This window comes from Littorina saxatilis, linkage group LG8 (genome assembly GCF_037325665.1).
Source record: "Littorina saxatilis isolate snail1 linkage group LG8, US_GU_Lsax_2.0, whole genome shotgun sequence".
In the NCBI taxonomy this organism is placed as follows: domain Eukaryota; kingdom Metazoa; phylum Mollusca; class Gastropoda; order Littorinimorpha; family Littorinidae; genus Littorina; species Littorina saxatilis.
Window position 1 is genome coordinate 16,364,190 of NC_090252.1, and position 20,954 is coordinate 16,385,143.

The window sequence follows — 20,954 nt, forward strand, 5'->3', positions numbered from 1 at the left end:
CACTAGAAACCGGCCTTTGTCGTCTAACTGACGGTTTTGGAAGGTAGTTGGCTCTGGTTACACCGATTTTTCTTGTTTTGATCTAAATTTGTCTTCTTAAATGAACTTTTTGGAAGGTGTGTTAGGGGAAGTTTCTTGGCTCAGACTGCACCAGATTGCTCCATTTTCCTTGTTGTTTATCTACATCCCCCACCCCCCCACCCCCCGCAGGAGTTTCGGGCGCTTCGTGCCCTCAACTAAATGCTTCGCGTCATCGATCTGTCCCTACTTGAACAGACATTTGGAACCCCCGCCCCTGACTGCAGTGTAGCCGTTTTTCTGCAACGGTTGGAAACGACGGTTCTAAATTTAAACCAGCACGATTGTGGAGTCAGGACTTTTGCGAATAAGTGAGCTCCCTTGTACTCAGGAATGCATGTAAGCACTTCAGTTGTGGATGCTTGTTTATTTCTACTGCAGTTAATTAAATCTGTTCAGTGTTTCGTCCGGTTTTGAATCCTGGTTTCAAACAGGACTGCCTGTCATCAAAACTAGTTGAAATGAGTTATGCTTACTTCACATTTTTCTTCAATACCGGATTCTGATGTAAATAGAGACTTCTTTGGTTTTGGACAATAATGCTGACTTTGTATCAACTGTGTGATTGGACATGTACGCTGATTAAGTGACATTTTATTCACACCGTCATTGTAATAGTTTGCATTCTACAAAGTGTGCATAGTAAGAACGGACGCTTAATTGTTACTGTACATCAGCACCACACACACACACACACACACACACACACACACACACACATACACACACCGTGGCACACACACACACACATACACACACACACATCATACACACACATATACACACACACACGCACACGTGGCACACACGCACACACACACACGCGCGCGCGCACGCACTCACACACACACACACACACATACAGACACTCTCTCTCTCTCTCTCTCTCTCTCTCTCTCTCTCTCTCTTTCAGTATTTATTAAATCTGGAGTATAAGAATCCATGTTGTCTTCAATTTTAGTTGCACAAATTTGATGTTGAAATTACCCCCTGGCATTGGCTAATTGTTCAGAAAGTTTCCCCTGAGACCAGATTGAGAGAATTGCATTGGAACATGTTGCATAATATTTACCCCACTAATATAATTCTGTTTTAAATGGGAATTGTTGAAAAGTTTATCCTATGTATTGTTATAATGAGACAGAGTATATAGAACTTTTTTTTCTGCCGGAAGATTCGTGGTATTTGGTTGAACGTTGTTTATAGAGTAAATGGACAATTTGGCGTATCTATGAGTTTGACAGCAAAGATAGTGTTGCCAGGATTCCCACCAGATGAAAATGTTTCCACTGAAATGGTTTGTTATATAAATCATTTGTTAATTGTCGCTAAAATGTGTATTGGTAAATATCGAAATGGCGCGCCAATTGATATCATTTGTATGTTTGATTTGAAATTAAGATTAAGAAATATTCTGTGAATAATTGATGTGATTGGAAAAAAGACCAACGAAGAAGGACGCCTTACAAAAAACAAAACATAAAAGGAAACAAGTCGCGTAAGGCGAAAATACAACATTTAGTCAAGTAGCTGTCGAACTCACAGAATGAAACTGAACGCAATGCAACGCAGCAAGACCGTATACTCGTAGCATCGTCAGTCCACCGCTCATGGCAAAGGCAGTGAAATTGACAAGAAGAGCGGGGTAGTAGTTGCGCTGAGAAGGATAGCACGCTTTTCTGTACCTCTCTTCGTTTTAACTTTCTGAGCGTGTTTTCAATCCAAACATATCATATCTATATGTTTTTGGAATCAGGAACCGACAAGGAATAAAATGAACGTGTTTTTAAATTGATTTCGAAAATTTAATTTTGATCATAATTTTTATATGTTTAATTTTCAAAGCTTGTGTTTAATCCAAATATAACATATTTATATGTTTTTGGAATGAGAAAATGATAGAGAATAAGATGAACGTAAATTTGGATTGTTTTATAAAAATAATAATGTTTTTACAATTTTCAGATTTTTATTGACCAAAGTCATTAATTAATTTTTAAGCCACAAAGCTGAAATGCAATACCTAAGTCCGAGCTTTGTCGGAGATTTCTTGACCAAAATTTCAACCAGTTTGGTTGAAAAATGAGAGCGTGACAGTGCCGCCTCAACTTTCACGAAAAGCCGGATATGACGTCATCAAAGACATTTATCAAAAAAATGAAAAAACATGTGAGGATATCATACCTAGGAACTTTCATGTCAAATTTAATAAAGATCGGCATACACACAGACAGACAGACACACACACACGTACACCACGATCCTCGTCTCGATTCCCCCCTCTATGTTAAAACATTTAGTCAAAACTTGACTAAATGTAAAAAAGAAACAAAGGCAAAACAACTTCAGGGTTGAAGCAGCCCGCATGCAACTGAGTTCAACTTTTATTTTTTTTATCTGAGGAAGATTAGTAATTTTTATTCGATTATGTGGTTTTGGCGCTAATAAGCCGTTATACCCAGCAAGGAAGGAACTTCTGTAACTTCGTAATTACTCTTGCCTTCACATTATCAACACTCTAACGCGCACAATCTACATAATAGCAATATAATTTTGCAGATACCCAACCAACGAAGTACGTCTGAGGCCGATTAGGCTGCAGTGACCATCGCATCATGGACAACTTTGCAGACTACATCTTCGGCGGTTTCAACGACACCATGGACGCCAGTTTGGATGAGGCCGGATCATATTCTCCGCCTGAATCTGCCTTCGCTCGCTTCGGCGTTTCCTACAACCGGGTCCACGGCTACCTCTCCGTGACGGTGTGCATCTTCGGCATCGTCAGCAACGTGCTCAGCATCATCGTACTGACCCGCAAGCACATGAGGAGCCCCACCAACTTCATCCTCACCGCCCTGGCCATTGCCGACATACTGGTCATGAGTACCTATCCCATCATGGCCATCTACTTCTACATCATCACCTCTCCTGGCTGTATGACGGCGCAACACAGCCGGGGCTGGATAAACTTCATCCTCTTTCACTTGCTTTTCATCGTGACGTGTCACAACATGGCCATGTGGCTAACCGTCACGCTGGCAATCTTCCGATACATCTTCGTCTGTCAGCACGCCATTGCCGCTCGGATGTGCTGCTTGGCCAGGGCCAAATTGGCTGTGGCCGTAGTGGTTGTGGCCGCTATTGTATCGTGCTTGCCCCTCTACTTCGTCTACAGCGTGCAGGACAATGGGTCTGGGCTGAACAGGAACGTGTCTTGCTACTCGATCGTGGCCAGCCAGCTAGCGCAAGACAATCCGACCTACACGCAGTTCGTGCGCTGGCTGTTTGGTGTGGTCTTCAAGATCCTGCCCTGCGTCCTGATGGCCTTCTTCTCCACGCTGCTCATCATCGCCATGCAGCAGGTCAAGAAGCGGCGAGCCAGGCTGTTCAACAAAGTTACACGAATCGTCGACCCCGACCACAAGTCTAACGAGCACAACCGCACCACGATGATGCTCCTGGCTGTCGTCATCTGTTTCATCGTCACCGAGATCCCGCAAGGCATCCTGGTCTTGATCTGGGCCGTGGACGAAGGTTTCTTTAACGACGTCTACATCCACCTGGGCGATCTGATGGACATGCTGGTGCTGGTGAATAGCGCTGTCAACTTCATCCTGTACTGCATCATGAGCCAGCATTTCCGCAGCACTTTTAAGTCGCTCTTCGTCTGCAACAACATCCCCTTCAACCTCCACCGCATCAACCTCCACCGCAAGGTGGCCAAAGCCGACGGTACAGAGCTCTGCATGGTCAAGACTGAGACTACCAACGTTTAAAGAAGGCCTTGGAAACGCTTTGACACTTAATGTGTAGCTACATCTGCATTCCTGGGAAAAACTCAGGCAGCGGTTTTTAGTCTTTGGCTGCAGCTTGCCCCTGTTTAAGCTTGAAGATGCCGGGGGGTCGCCTGGATTCTTACTGTGTGACTATAATCTGCCTTGTGAGAACGGTAAAGGCTCCGACAGTGTTTGGGTTCTTTGGCTCCAATCTGCTTATGTTTATGCTTGGAATATCCAATGTTTCAGGAAGATCCACGGACATCTTGGATTCTTACTTAGTTGCTCCGTCTGCTGTACAGTTTCCTAAGAACACTGATTGATGGAGGCTTTGGCGGGCTCTTCGGAAACGCTCGCGTGCACACATGCACAAACACGCGACACACATGAACGCACGCACATGTACGCAAACACACGCATACACACATGCACAACAATACACATACACGCACCGATCACACACGGGGGCACGCACGGTGACACAAACACACACACACATGTTACGCATTATAGTAACATTGGATTTTATTTCCATGGGTGACACCCTTAAGTCATTTCCTTGCGAGACGGAACGCCGTAAAGAGAAATGACGTCAAAAGCGTGACGTCAAAAAGGAAGAATGACACAGAGGAAAACACGAGGTTGGAAATGGTTATGATAGATCTCTACGCCTACACCGTATGAAAGATTATTAGATTTGCAAATTCATACGATGATTTCTATCAATAAAGACTTGAGATATTTGTCTTTTGTATTTCGCGTTAAAAGATGTATGGAAGAGTTGTTTTATTGAATTGTTTTGAGACACGTGCGAAGGCCTATATTCGTAGCGTAGAGTTTTACTTTGAGTCCATTCACCAAGATCAGTTGATTCTCGTTCCATTTTGGAGAACAATTCAAGTTTTTTTTCGGGAGTTATGTTTTCATCACAAACCTGAATTATGCAGGTAAGAAACTGCTAAAGTAGGAAAAAGGGAAGTAATAATATCGTTCTTCATTTCAGAAGTAGAGCGGCACATTTTCATCCCTACGTTCATCTGTTTTGTGTGTTTCAAAGGCGAAGCAGTTGGACGAAATCCAAAATTCCATTGGTTGTAAGTAACGGTCAGAATGATTAGATAGATGTTAGGCTCATAAAGCTGATGATAACATGTTGTTTTCACTTTGATCGACAGGTTTAGATGCTGTTTAGATGCTGGTTAGACGCTCGTGTAGATGCAAGCTGGAGATGAATCGGACGCCAACTGAGAGAGAGATGGAACCGTGTTAAAGAACTGATATCACCGTTCACCCCATCGCCGAGATATCCAGGGCATCATCATCGTCATTCACCTCATCGTCGAAGACATCAAGGGCATCCTCAACATCGTTCGTCACATCATCAAGGACATCATCATCACCGTTGAACTCATCGTCAAGACATTAAACTTTAAAGACATCATCTTCATCACCGACGCCGTGTATAAACACTCCGAGAGCTTACAGTCGCTCATTTCGGCAAGATCAAACCTCTCACACCTGATCCTTGACCTGTAGTGCCGAGTACGTCGATGCATGAAGATGAGTAACCAAAATTAAAGCCGTTTTTCACTCATTGTAGTTGTGTTCGTCCAGTTGCTTCCAGTGTTTATTCTTTCTGTCGATACTTTTGAGTCTGTCTATCGTTCAATTAAGTTAAAAGAAACCACGCATATCACTAAATATAAAAGCGAACAGCCGCCAAATAATCATACCCTAGACAACATTAACAAAATTCGAGATTGAATCTTGAAAGAGCCGGACACGTGAAAATCCTCCCATCGGATTGTGACAACACACACACACACACACAAACACACATAAGTATACGCACACACACAAACACACACACACACACACACATATATATACACACACACACACACAAACACACATACACACACACAGACATACACACACACACACATATATACACACACACAAACACACACACATACACACACGCACACGTACACACACGTAAACACACACACGCGCGCGCATACACGCACCAAACACGAACGCTCACACACACACACACACACACACACACACATACACACACATACACACACACACACTTACACACACACACACACACACACACACACACACACAGACGCACACACGAACGCACGCACATGTACGTACACGCACACACATGCACATACACGCACACACATGCACATACACGCACACACGCACCGAGCACACACGGTCACACACGCACGCACACACACACACACACACACACACACACACACACACACAGCACACACACATTCACGCACACACGCATCGTGAACACACGGTCACACACACACAGAATGCACATACACACACATACTCACAAACACACACACACACACACACACACGCACACTCTGTCGGTTTGTGTCTCTCCCTCTCTCTCTCTCTGTCTCTGTCTCTCTGTCTCTGTCTCTTTCACCCCCTGGCGAACAAACCAACAACATTGATCACAAAATGCCATCGCCGAGTAAGAGTAGGTTTGTGTGCATATGAGCACCATTTAAGTTTTGTGTAGTACCTCCCTCCCTCCCCTATCTGGACACAGATAGTTTGCTATGAAAATAATCACCGCCCCCGCCCCCCCTCCCCCGGTTCCCGAAAAAAACAAAAAACAAGTCGCGTAAGGCGAAAATACAATATTTAGTCAAGTAGCTGTCGAACTCACAGAATGAAACTGAACGCAATGCAACGCAGCAAGACCGTATACTCGTGGTCCACCGCTCACGGCATTGGCAGTGAAATTGACAAGAAGAGCGGGGTAGTGGTTACGCTATGCCGCATAGCACGCTTTTCTGTACCTCTCTTCGTTTTAACTTTCTGAGCGTGTTTTTAATCCAAACATATCATATCTATATATTTTTGGAATCAGGAACCGACAAGGAATAAGATGAAAGTGTTTTTAAATTGATTTCGAAAAAAAAATTTTGATAATAATTTTTATATATTTAATTTTCAGAGCTTGTTTTTAATCGGAATATAACATATTTATATGTTTTTGGAATCAGCAAATGATGGAAAATAAGATAAACGTAAATTTGGATCGTTTTATACATTTTTATTTTTTTTTACAATTTTCAGATTTTTAATGACCAAAGTCATTAATTAATTTTTAAGCCACCAAGCTGAAATGCAATACCGAAGTCCGGGCTTCGTCGAAGACTACTTGATTTGGTTGAAAAATGAGAGCGTGACAGTGCCGCCTCAACTTTCACGAAAAGCCGGATATGACGTCATCAAAGACATTTATCAAAAAAATGAAAAAAACGTTCGGGGATTTCATACCCAGGAACTCTCATGTCAAATTTCATAAAGATCGGTCCAGTAGTTTAGTCTGAATCGCTCTACACACACACACAGACACACACACACACGCACACACGCACACACACACGCACATACACCACGACCCTCGTTTCGATTCCCCCTCGATGTTAAAATATTTCGTCAAAACTTGACTAAATATAAAAACAACAACAACCCAGTCTTACTCAAGATTGTTTTAATATATCAAATAACCAAAGGGAAGTAATCGCTCTTAATGCATACGACATGTGTAATGGAGTAAGCGAGAGTTGTACGAAACCTTTTCTCCTGGCACCGGAGAGAATAACAGGCATTGAAATGAACAAGCGACTTTCATCCTCAAGAATGTTTTGATAATGTTGACTTTTTGCGTTGTAAATTCATATTTCGCAATCTGGTGTCATTTTAGACTTATTTTTGATACAGGTCTCTGTAATCAAACTAAAGAACTTTTCTCGTGAAATTAACTTGACGCCATGTCAAGTCAGTATGGTATCGGCATTTCCTGTATATGTTATGTTTCGCATGCACTGTTTAGACAATCAAATCGTCTATGCCCCAGATACTCAGACTGAACGGTGCTAACAACAAATGCGGGACAGTCCCTTCCGGCCTTTTCCTCCCTCTACCCTCGCAAGAATCGTAAGTGCGGTGGGAATTCCCCTGAAAGGGAGAACTCATTATATACTTTTGGTATCTGCAAGTTGAACTGCCTGCAGCTTTTCTCTTCACACACACACACACACACACTATCACTCACACATAATCAAACACACACACACACAAACAAAGACACAAATCATCTTACCATTTATGTGTGCAAACATGTCGCTTGGTTATACATACTATTTTGTGAATATCATTTGTCTAACAAAGGGAATAATAATAATAATAATAATAACAAGAAGAGCAAACGTTCGATCGAGTCACTTTCGCAGTTCTGAATATTATATGAGGCATCAGATGGACAGGAAGAAATTGCTATTCACAACACAATGAGTCACGTTCACATAAAATTTGAGCCCGGTCACTTTTATAGTTTCCGAGAAAAGCCCAACGTTAAGTTGTGTGTTGCCGAACAGAAAAGGCTAGTTATCTCCCTTGTTTTTCTGATAACGTTCGTAAAAGGCTACAGATGTAAATACTTTGATGTAAAGAATAATCCTACAAAGTTTCAATCACATCCGATGAACTTTGTCAAAGATATAAAATGTCTAATTTTTCCTTTGACGCTGACCTGTGACCTTGAAAAAGGTCAAAGGTCAACGAAACCATCGTTAAAGTGTAGAGGTCATTGGAGGTCACGACTAAACAAAATATGAGCCCGATCGCTTTGATAGTTTCCGAGAAAAGTCCAACGTTAAGGTGGTGTCTACGGACGGCCGGCCGGCCGGACGGCCGGCCGGACAGACTAACACTGACCGATTACATAGAGTCACTTTTTATCAAGTGACTCAATAACGGGCATTTATAAAGCGCCTTATCAGAAGTTCAAAGCGCGTGACAACAATACATGTATACAAAAATCATACAATCACTGTCAGATTCAAACAACACATCATGCACATCTCACATCCCCAGACTCTATACTAAGGAACTATCCGTAGTGTTGTTGGAACAGGTGAGTTTTCAAATTGGACTTAAAAGATGAAATGGATGGAGAGTGACGTAATTGAAAGGGGAGTGAATTCCATAACTGAGGTCCATAGTACGAAAACGTGCGAAAGCCATGAGCCTTGCGTTTAAAGCGACCTTGACGGAGAAGTCGAGCATCATCAGAAGAACGAAGGGTGCGAGAGGGAGTGTAGAGGGAGACCAGTTCAGAAAGATAGGCAGGTGCCGATTCAGAGATGATATTGTAGCAGGGATTACACATATATTATTTTCCAGCAAAAAAAAAAAACTAAAGCAATGGGGATTGTGCATGAAAGCCACCGTTACGTTGCAGATGTGTTGGCATCGATTCTGTTTCCAAGAGTATGCCCCCAAACGCCATCAAACTGCCTGTAGTGTTCAACTAGATCGCTCAGGTCGACAAAGCCATGCTGTGGTTCTACCCAGTAACCTTTGACGCCGTGATGTATTTGATATTTCTCAACCCTGTCGGGATCGAGTTTCACTGAAAATAGACGAGTGCATTGACATGTTTCAATTAAAATAAAATCTAAAGAGAATGCCAACACAAATATACAGTTCCCTACACAACTATAGGGTTGTTATTGTGTCATCAAAGACTCAAAATTGTTCCAGAACCTGCGTAAGTCATGCCTTTCAAAGGATGTGCACGTATGTGTTATGTTGTCACACCGTGCTGTATTGTTTAATTGTCGGCAGGCCACTTGCCGCTTGGTACCGTCAATCAGGGAAAGGAGTGATTTATACAAAATACCGATACATTTGTTACTGCCTCGAAGGCCTAATATACAGAATGAACGTTGAAATATCAAAAATATGGAATAATAGATTTGTAGATTTGCATATAGAAGAACAGCTCATATTAGTATGTGCCGTGCCTATTTCAGTTCACGACCCAATTGCATCTCTTGCGGAAACTGGGCATAATTATCAACAGCTATTGTGTTTTCAATGTAGGAATAGGGTCCGATATTTAGACGAGACAAGTATAATGTCGACGAGCCCTATAACACCTGTTCGAGTCTCAATATCGGACCCTTTTTGCTACGCTGAAAACACAATATTAATTCATGTTGCTATTCTGACATGATTTTGTGTGACGAAAACATGTTTTCATAGCGAAAACTGACCGCATGGTCCATGTTGGCTATTGCAGACGACGTTTCAGTGCGCATAGCCCTTGCTCAAATACTAACGTAAATCACCTAACATTGAAAAACCCAAGGATCTGTATTATGAGAAGACACGAGATAACCTGATGTTTTATATTACGTCAATTTACCAGGTTTCATAGGACGTCATGAAGCATTTTTGTGAAAACATTTTGTTTGTTGTTCGAAAGTCGGACTTCTGCTGCGAAAAGTGATTTCTCGATTAGTGACTGCAATACGTATCTGAATCATGAGATAACACGGATTGTTTTGGAAGACAGTCAACACCTACATGTTTCAGATTGGTAACTAGAGTTCAATATTGTATACAATGAGCTTTGCAAAGCTAGGGAAAGGAGAGTTTGCAGATCAATAATAATAGCAATACTAACTGTCAGTAAGTACCAGTGTCACATATGGCTGATGTGAAACAGTTGATTGGCTGATGACAATGCGCTTCAAAGCATCCGACAGTGATTGACCCCGAAAAACGACTTTGCTAATATTTAACTTATATTCTGTCTGCACATTTTTTATAACTGTAAACATTCTTTAATGACTGTAGCGGGAGAGCCCTACTAGCTCAGAGTTGCAGGTACTCAGTTACCCCACCTTCCTTCTAGTCACCCCCACCTTTCCTGTAGATCTATACCCCCATCCCCTCCCTTACAGCCAGCCCACAGCGATCACAGAAGATTAGTACCGAGTCTTTGAGAGACTATAAACGAGGCCGGCTCTGCGAGTCCCGTCAGTCAGCGCTGAATAAGTGCTTGCTCTCTTTCCCTCGTCTTTTTCTCTCTCTTTCTTACACGCTGCACAAGTGTGTACTCTGTCTCTGTTTCGTAGTTCGTTTTGTCTCTCAGCGTTGAACAAATGCTGTGTGTTTTGCTTGATCGTTGTCTGTCAGCGTTGAACAAATGCTGTGTGTTTTGCTTGATCGTTGTCTGTCAGCGTTGAACAAATGCTGTGTGTTTTGCTTGATCGTTGTCTGTCAGCGTTGAACAAATGCTGTGTGTTTTGCTTGATCGTTGTCTGTCAGCGTTGAACAAATGCTGTGTGTTTTGCTTGATCGTTGTCTGTCAGCGTTGAACAAATGCTGTGTGTTTTGCTTGATCGTTGTCTGTCAGCGTTGAACAAATGCTGTGTGTTTTGCTTGATCGTTGTCTCTCAGCGTTGAACAAATGCTGTGTGTTTTGCTTGATCGTTGTCTCTCAGCGTTGAACAAATGCTGTGTGTTTTGCTTGATCGTTGTCTCTCAGCGTTGAACAAATGCTGTGTGTTTTGCTTGATCGTTGTCTCTCAGCGTTGAACAAATGCTGTGTGTTTTGCTTGATCGTTGTCTCTCAGCGTTGAATAAATGCTGTGTGTTTTGCTTGATCGTTGTCTCTCAGCGTTGAACAAATGCTGTGTGTTTTGCTTGTTTGTTGCCGTGTCTGTCTTGTGTGTGAAACAGAACAGGAATGAGATAAACATACGTAAGAAACGAGCCGTAGGTGCTAGTTACTACTGAATCGGAGTTGGGGGTAAACGCTAGGTAAGACTGATTGAAGGATTGTTTGGTGCTTTGTTTGATGGGTTTGTTACTTGCTTTTCATGTAATATAGTGTAAAATAAAACCTTGTAACTGTTTCCTATGAGTTATGGTGAACATCACTGTACGTACGAGAGGTGAGCGTGAACATGCGTGTGTCGGTGAACGAACGTAAGTGTGTGAGCTTGCTTTCGTGTCATGTATTGTAACTTCTGCCTCTCCTTGACTGTTGTCCCGTAAACATGTGTTGTTAAAACTGTACTGTACGTGGCAAACTCTAATCCAAAACACATATCACAATATTTATGTAACGCACAGTCTAGATTACTAAGAAACACACAGGGTTTCCTCTGAATACCGAGGTCGGCTAGTATTGTAGGCACATGTATTGAACACAACGCGAGGCATAGACTAGACTGATTGTGCAGCTACATTACATAGGGCCAGAGTAAAGGTAAGATAAAGAGTTGCTCTCCTCGGCAATCTTCAGCCTCCCCCTGAGAACAAATAATGAGGATACGGACCCTCTCTAGGGCTCCGGTTACAATGATCATCAGAAAAAAATGCATGTGAACGCTACATTCCAATGACATTTACCTGAAATGAAATTTTTTTTGTCAGTTCTGACAAAGAAAAGGAAATCTTGTTTGCCTTCAGACAGCAACCGATCCTTGGCATCCTGTTCGCTCATGTTCGTGAAGACCCATCTACAATTACAGAAACAAGCAGTTACGAGAAAACCCCCTCAAACAATGACATATATAGATGTAACGGGATGAGATTCTGTGTCGGTCTGTCTGTCTGTCTGTCTGTCTGTCTGTCTGTCTGTCTGTCTGTCTGTCTGTCTCTCTCTCTCTCTCTCTCTCTCTCTCTCAACTTGGTGTGATAAGAACACATTCTCGTGTATTACTCCTTCTAGTATCTAAGATAATATTACTGCATTATATATTGGCATGGTGATTCCTTCATAATCTAAGATGGTATATATTAGGTCATGAACGTTTGTTTGTTTTACTTTGCTACCTGATCCTTTATTTGGTTAGTGTGTCGTGTTATGCTGGCTTGCCTTATAAGTTAGTTGATCTTCTGTGTGTGTGTGCGTGTCAAGTGCGTGTTGATGTACAATTTTCATTCAATTTTCTTTTCATGTTTGCAAGCTTTTCATTTAAACTGTACAATAGCCGCCATTTATATTATATGTAATTTTCTAGAAATAGTGAACACCACTATAAGCATTATGCTTGTTGTTGTTTACTCAATATGCGTTTTTTGTAAATAATGCACAAACGTTAAATAAAACAGTTTAAACCAAGTGCGTGTGCGTGTATATATATGTGTGTGTGTGTTCTGATGATGTATGGTTGTACTGCCCGTATTGTGATATCTGTATATCACATGTCGGTAAAAAATGATCTTATTCTTATATTACTATTATTGCGTGTGTCTGCGTTTCATCATAAAAAGTTTGTTCCTATGTATTCCCATTTCGATTATAACCATTTTGCTTAGATCAGGACTAGCTGTAAGAAAGGTCCTACGGACCTAATGCTATCTTTCCTGTAATAAAGTTCAATGTTTCAATGTTTTCTCCGTTTCTTTGTCTCTAATTCTTGGACTGGACACTGTTGTTTTATGGTCTACTATGCGTAGTGCCATTCCTTGCAAGAGACTTTCATGGTTTCGCACCCTTTTTCTCACGTACGGTCCTTATCGCTGCCAACGCTAGTTATGTTTCTCGCACGTGAGATATCGCAGGTGCCGGGGCGTTTCCGTGGCAGAGGTCGTTGGTCGCCCTGTGCTTTCTCTGGCATCATTATTTAAGAGACTTGTAGGATCAGCAAAAAGGACTAATGCTCATGAATATGCATGGCGTATTGATAATGATTATTGTATTGTTTAAATTCACATTGTTCATAAGGGTTGAAGAGAATAATAGTCTGCATAAGTTATGTAACGTTTTGATACATATATTTTTATAGTTTGTTTTTGAAGAGAAATTGGGAATTTTCTTTGGAATGAAGGGACTATGTTTTAGGCGTATTAATTTGATAAGTAATTTGTTCCTGATATCCTCGTTTGTGGTGCGAATATCTTTCTTTGTTTTCCTGACTCTGGAACCGTAAAGATGTTTTTTTTGCTAATGTTGTTCCCAGAGATTGGTGATTTTGTAACTTGTGTTCTGCACAAGAAGGTACGTTTACATTTTATTTGTGATTTTATAGATGTTTTGTTGTTAGTTTATAAGTATCTATTTTGTATGCATTCTTAGTTTTATAATTGCGAAATATTGAATTTTGTGTTGAAAGAATTATTGAGTCTCTTTAATATCAAACGTAATCAGGATTTAAGAAATGTATGTTTGATAGTTGTTCACGGATATTTTGCATTTTTCTTGTTTGATTGTGTAAAGATATTGTTTAGAATTGTTTTATTATAAAAAGGGGTCTGATAGGTTACGGATAGCTATTTTATTGTTTGTGATTGTTAGATAAAAACGTGTGTCGAATTATATGATAGCGAGCTGTATGAATTGTATGGAAGTTACACGAAGGTCCAAATTGCATGAAAAGATGAGTTTTCCCTATTACGCATAAAATTCTGTTTTGAATGAATAATTAGTGAGAACAGCGCCCACGGCGTGGCCCTATTTTCCTTTTTCCCCTTTCCCTTCCCCTGTGTCTGCTAGGGTCTGGCAGTAAACGAACAGCGCACGCTGCCGCGCGCGCCAGAGTCTTGACAGGTACCTCGGAATGTACCGCGCAGTAGCTGATTAATTGTTCAAGAGTATCCCCCCTTCCCTTCCTTCCTCTTCCCTTGTCCTTCGTTCCTTCCCCCTTCTCCTTATCACGCTCAATTAGGAGGCGGAACCGATTGAAATATTTTGGTAATCACTTATACACACGGGCGATGATGATAATAAATACCCCTTTTCGCTCTGATTGGACATAGTGCTTGTATATCTTGTTGGTGAAACTTGTGTTTGTGGAATGAGTTACTGAGTAGCACTGGGCGAAAAGTCACGTTTTGGCACTATAACGTGGCATATAACATGAAACATGAAGTTAATCAACTGAATTTTGTGGCATTATACCTGTGCGATTCACATCAAGTTAGAAAAACTGCCGTAACGCAATAAAATCCCTGGGATTTTAGCAGGGTGCAAAACACGGTAAAACATCGAGTTTTGGTGTCTGTGTTTTGGACGTTTTCGCTACGTTAACGCACGGCGATTCACGTCGTGTTAAACGCGTTTCAGCAGTGCGCAAAACACCACAAAACCTATGGAGTTACGATACGTTTTTCTGGTTTCTAAAACTTGATGTTAGAGTGTTGTTTTGATGGATTATTCTGCGTTTTCATCAGCCTGGTGCCGAACCCCGGCCGCCTCTCGGCGAGTCTGCAGAATCAGACGATTATCGGCTTCCTCTCTCTCTCTTTCTCTCTCAGCACGGTCACACACACACACACACACACACACACACACACACACACACACACATACACACACACATATATATATATATATATATATAATTATATACATACACACACACACATTGCACCGGCATACACCATACACACACACACACACATTCACACCGTCACTGCACACACACATTATAACTGACATATAATGACACACAAACGGTACACACAGGCACACGCACAGGCACACACTGTGCACACACTGGGACACACAAACATACATACACACACACACACACACACATGCACGCGCGCGCGCACACTATGGGCACACACACTCGCACACACACACACACACACACACACACACCTTTTTTGGTATCTCTTATTTTCTCCATAAGAGCCTTGTAAGTGCACAAGAGGAGATACAGTACGAATAGCCCGTGCGTTGAACAGAGAAAGTAGGTCATTTTAAACTGACAATTTTTGGCCAGCCAGATAAGAGTTCGTCTCTATTCCTTAGCAAACCTCCGGTACCGAGCGAGTTAATCATTTTCACATGTGTTGCTGAGGCGAGCTTTGCTGGCCCTGAGAAAGCCGACTGACCACAAAGAGGTCTTTGTTCTAGTTCCCCCCCCCCCCCCCCCCCCCTCCTCAAAACATCCGGCCGAGAGGGTGGCTGATTGACTGGACTTTACTCTCCATGTATCTGCAGGAAGTGACTCGAGTTGGAGATTTTAGGATTTTCATTGCCCTTCCTTTTCTGATAATGTTTTAATCACATAGTTTTTGGATGCAACACATAATGTCCTTTTTACATTTAGTCAAGTTTTGACTAAATGTTTTAACGTAGAGGGGGGAATCGAGACGAGGGTCGTGGTGTATGTGCGTGTGTGTGTGTGTGTCTGTCTGTCTCTGTGTGTGTGTAGAGCGATTCAGACTAAACTACTGGACCGATCTTTATGAAATTTGACATGAGAGTTCCTGGGTATGAAATCCCCATACGTTTTTTTCATTTTTTCAATAAATGTCTTTGATGACGTCATATCCGGCTTTTCGTGAAAGTTCAGGCGGCACTGTCACGCTCTCATTTTTCAACCAAATTGGTTGAACTTTTGGTCAAGTAATCTTCGACGAAGGCCGGGGTTTGGTATTGCATTTCAGCTTGGTGGCTTAAAAACTAATGAGTGAGTTTAGTCATTAAAAATCTGAAAATTGTAAAAAAAAAAAAACTTTTTATAAAACGATCCAAATTTACGTTCATCTTATTCTTTATCATTGTCTGATTCCAAAAACATATAAATATGTTATATTTGGATTAAAAACAAGCTCTGAAAATTAAAAATATAAAAATTATTATCAAAATTAAATTGTCCTAATCAATTTAAAAACACCTTCATTTTATTCCTTGTCGGTTCCTGATTCCAAAAACATATAGATATGATATGTTTGGATTAAAAACACGCTCAGAAAGTTAAAACGAAGAGAGGTACAGAAAAGCGTGCTATCCTTCTCAGCGCAAGTACTACCCCGCTCTTCTTGTCAATTTCACTGCCTTTGCCGTGCGCGGTGGACTGACGATGCTACGAGTGTTGCATTGCGTTCAGTTTCATTCTGTGAGTTCGACAGCTACTTGACTAAATGTTGTATTTTCGCCTTACGCGACTTGTTAGAGGGGGAATCGAGACGAGGGTCGTGGTGTATGTGTGTGTGTGTGTGTGTGTGTGTGTGTGTGTGTGTAGAGCGATTCAGAGTAAACTACTGGACCGATCTTTATGAAATTTGACATGAGAGTTCCTGGGTATGATATCCCCGGATGTTTTTTTTCATTTTTTCGATAAATGTCTTTGATGACGTCATATCCGGCTTTTTGTAAAAGTTGAGGCGGCACTGTCACACCCTCATTTTTCAATCAAATTGATTGAAATTTTGGCCAAGCAATCTTCGACAAAGGCCGGACTTTGGTATTGCATTTCAGCTTGGTGGCTTAAAAATTAATTAATGACTTTGGTCATTAAAAATCTAAAAATTGTAAAAAAACAATTTTTTTTATAAAATGATCCAAATTTACGTTCATCTTATTCTTCATCATTTTCTGATTCCGAAAACATATAAATATGTTGTATTTGGATTAAAAACAAGCTCTGAAAATTAAAAAAATTAAAATTATGATCAAAGTTAAATTTTCGAAATCAATTTAAAAACACTTTCATCTCATTCCTTGTCGGTTCCTGATTCCAAAAACATATAGATATGACATGTTTGGATTAAAAACACGCTCAGAAAGTTAAAACGAAGAGAGGTACAGAAAAGCGTGCTATCCTTCTCAGCGCAACTACTACCCCGCTCTTCTTGTCAATTTCACTGCCTTTGCCATGAGCGGTGGACTGACGATGCTACGAGTATACGGTCTTGTTGAAAAATTGCATTGCGTTCAGTTTCATTCTGTGAGTTCGACAGCTTGACTAAATGTTGTATTTTCGCCTTACGCGACTTGTTTGTTACATTTAGTCGGTCTGGTGCGTGTGGTTTGAATGCCGTCCTGATAAATGTCTTTTAAAAACACATTCACAGTAACATCTTCGACGCAGACACAGACAGTTAATTAGGAAGGGCTCCTAATATGGACCACTTTTTGTTTCATGCTGATAACTAGCTTGTTTTCTTGCGAAGAGTTTTATTTTGTGTTTGGTAGTCCTTCTCTCAATCAATATGAGGCTTATATCGCGCGTATTCCGTGGGTACAGTTCTAAGCGCAGGGATTTTAAAAAAATAATAATTATGCAATTTATATCGCGCACATATTCAAGGCGCATGGATTTATTTATGCCGTGTGAGATGGAATTTTTTTTACACAATACATCACGCATTCACATCGGCCAGCAGATCGCAGCCATTTCGGCGCACATCCTACTTTTCACGATCACGGCCTATCTCTCTTAGGTTAACCGTTAGGCCTAATTAGAGTGAAATAGCTTTGATAGACATTCAGCAAAAATTAAATACAGTCAAAATCACAAATGGTCCATAATAGGAGCCTGGGCGCCTAATATGGACCAGTGAAGCGGCCTTCACAAATCACTGTAAAAAGCCCCCTATACTTCAAAATAACATGATACAGCTCAGTGTACAAGTCAGACTAATTTTAATATGCTTTAGATTGATCTGTTTCGGGTTGATGAGAGCATTATTTGAAGAACACCAGGAAACTAAAGAAGCTTATCAAAAACAGAGTAAAAATAAGTGAAATTATCAACTTCCACGAAAAGAAGACTTTTTTTTTTAAATCTCGAAGACTAGTTATAGGTTATTTCCAGCAAGCTTCTTAATGAATTAATGAAAATAGCTTTTAGCTTTTTTTTCTTCGATTTGTTGAAGGTGGTCCATATTAGGGGACTCGCACATACTTTGAGATTTTGCCATTATTTTTGTTTGCAGTAGAAACTCGGGGTCAACACTGCTAAAATGTAACAAATGCGGTCTTAGCTGTCATATATGGTAATTTTTGTGTGATAAAAGCTTTGGCTGTGGACACTGAGAAACGAGTCCGTTTTAGGCGGTAAATTTAGAGTGAACGCTGCCAAACTGAATGAAAAAAATTAGAAAAAGCCTAACGGTTTTGAGATTTGTGTTTCTGCAACTGTTTTGACATGTGCGAGTTATCCAGAGAGGTTGAATACAGCGAACAAAACTTTTTTGAGCGCTCTAGCACCGTTAGTTTTTCAGAACAGGAGGGGGTCCATAATTATTAGGAGCCGGTCCATATTAGGAGCCCTTCCCCCATATCTACGTGAAGCTACCACCGCTCGGCTTTACACACACACACTTTTAATCATTATTATTATTATTATGGGGAGCTTATATAGCGCGAACCGCAACTGTGCTCTCCGCGGTTTACATATTAATTTCTGCCGTTTGAAATGGAATTTTTTACAGACAGACAGACAAACAGACTTACCTTACTTACCTATTCAGCCACAAATATAACAATATTCCACATAACAAAATTTAAAAAAATAAGCCTACAAAACCGCTCCAGTCCAACCATATTCCGCGTACACAATCTTCACTTCCATCCCCATTTTGAAAAATCGCAACAGACTTCCAGATATGATTATAACACGACCATATGTGTTCTCTGGTTGCATGTTTGTTCAGTGTCTTGTCCCCACATAAAGCATATTAACTCTACCTGTCCTAAAGCCAGTTGCAGTTCTAAGAGGACGTTAAAACTAATTATCATCACACACACACACACACACACACACACACACACACACACACACACACGCGCGCGCGCGCACGCGCGCACACACACACACACACACACATTTGAAAGATCCCATGTATGTTTTATGATTGTTGTTTTGGTCTGAATACAACTTTGGAATCTTACTACACTCATAGACCTATATTAATATAGGTCCCTGCTACACTCTTGTTGATTTTACATTTAAGTTGTCAGAAGTATTTTGTTCGTCGGTTCGTGTCTGGTGCGTGTGGTTTGAATGCCGCCCTGACAAATGTCTTTTAAAAACACATTCACGGTAACATCTTCGACGCAGACACAGACAGTTAGGAAGGGCTCCTAATATGGACCACTTTTTGTTTCATGCTGATAACTAGCTTGTTTTCTTGCGAAGAAGTTTTATTTTGTGTTTGGTAGTCCTTCTCTCTTAGGTTAGCCGTTAGGCCTAATTAGAGTGAAATAGCTTTGATAGACATTCAGCAAAAATTAAATACATACAAAATCACAAATGGTACATATTAGGAGCCTGGGCGCCTAATATGGACCAGTGAAGCGGCCTTCACGAATCACTGTAAAAAAAAGCCCCCTATACTTCAAAATAGCATGATACAACTTAGTGTACAAGTCAGACTAATTCAAATATGCTTTAGATTGATCTGTTTCGGGTTGATGAGAGCATTATTTGAAGAACACCAGGAAACTAAAGAAGCTTATCAAAAACAGAGTGAAAATAAGTAAAATTATCAACTTGCACGAAAAGAAGACTTTTTGTTATTTTTTTTTTAAACTGATCTCAGTCGAGGGCTAGTAATAGGTTATTTCCAGCAAGCTTCTTAATGAATTAATGAAAAAAGCCTTTAGCTTCTTTTTCTTCGATTTGTTGAAGGTGGTCCATATTTTAGGGGACTCGCACATACTTTGAGATTTTGCTATTGATTTTTTGTTTGAAGTAGAAACTTGGGGTCAACACTGCTAAAATGTAACAAATGCGGTCTTAGCTGTCATAGCAATTTTTTTGTGAAAGCTTTGGCTGTGGACAGAAACGAGTCCGTTTTAGGCAGCACATTTAGAGTGAACGCTGCCAAAAGTGAAAAAAAGAGAAAAGCCTAACAGTTTTGAGATTTGTGTTTCTGCAACTGTTTTGACATGTGCAAGTTATCCAGAGAGGGTGAATACAGCGATCACTTTGTCCGCACGTCGCTGGGCATATCAGCGCAGTTCAACGTTGCCAGAGACCAAAGAAGCGCTTTACTCAGGTCGCAGCGCCTCACTGGAGGAATGTTTGAAAACTATCTGTGCTCGACTGCCAGCAGACCACAGGCACATTACACCCAATAAAGTTTGGACTTGTACTGGCAGAGAGCGAATGCAAATTCTTGTAGGCATACCGCACAGACGCAACATAGCATATACAGACAATAACACCCACAACACTTCAACAGCATATGAAAGGAATAAAAATAAATCCGCAAATCGCGCACAATACACCAGTTAGAAAAACAAGGAGTACCAAAGCGGCGTGCAGAAACTAAACTGACTCGGAGACTGAGAAGAAACATTTATCACACGATGTGGATAGCAAACATTAAAATAAAACAGATAAGTCAAGCAAAAAATAAACACAAATATCGAAAACACAATAAACAAAGGTAAAGAAAACAAGTCGCGTAAGGCGAAAATACAATATTTAGTCAAGTAGCTGCCATTTTTCAGCAAGACCGTATACTCGTAGCATCGTCAGTCCACCGCTCATG

The 20,954-nt window shown here is 40.9% G+C and overlaps 1 protein-coding gene and 1 long non-coding RNA gene across 2 annotated transcripts; one reads left to right on the forward strand and one right to left on the reverse strand.

The window, feature by feature from the left end:
- The first annotated feature begins 2,480 nt into the window (after positions 1-2,480).
- Positions 2,481-4,350, forward strand: LOC138972896 (G-protein coupled receptor dmsr-1-like). The gene has a single exon (XM_070345562.1). The coding sequence runs from the start codon at positions 2,694-2,696 to the stop codon at positions 3,855-3,857; it is 1,164 nt and encodes a 387-aa protein (XP_070201663.1). The 5' UTR covers positions 2,481-2,693; the 3' UTR covers positions 3,858-4,350.
- A 3,655-nt stretch (positions 4,351-8,005) lies between these two features.
- Positions 8,006-12,456, reverse strand: LOC138972897 (uncharacterized). Its single transcript, XR_011457800.1, has 2 exons — positions 12,123-12,456; positions 8,006-9,327 (listed from the first exon to the last, which is right to left on the reverse strand). It is a non-coding gene; the product is annotated as an uncharacterized lncRNA (long non-coding RNA).
- Between the last annotated feature and the right edge of the window lie 8,498 nt (positions 12,457-20,954).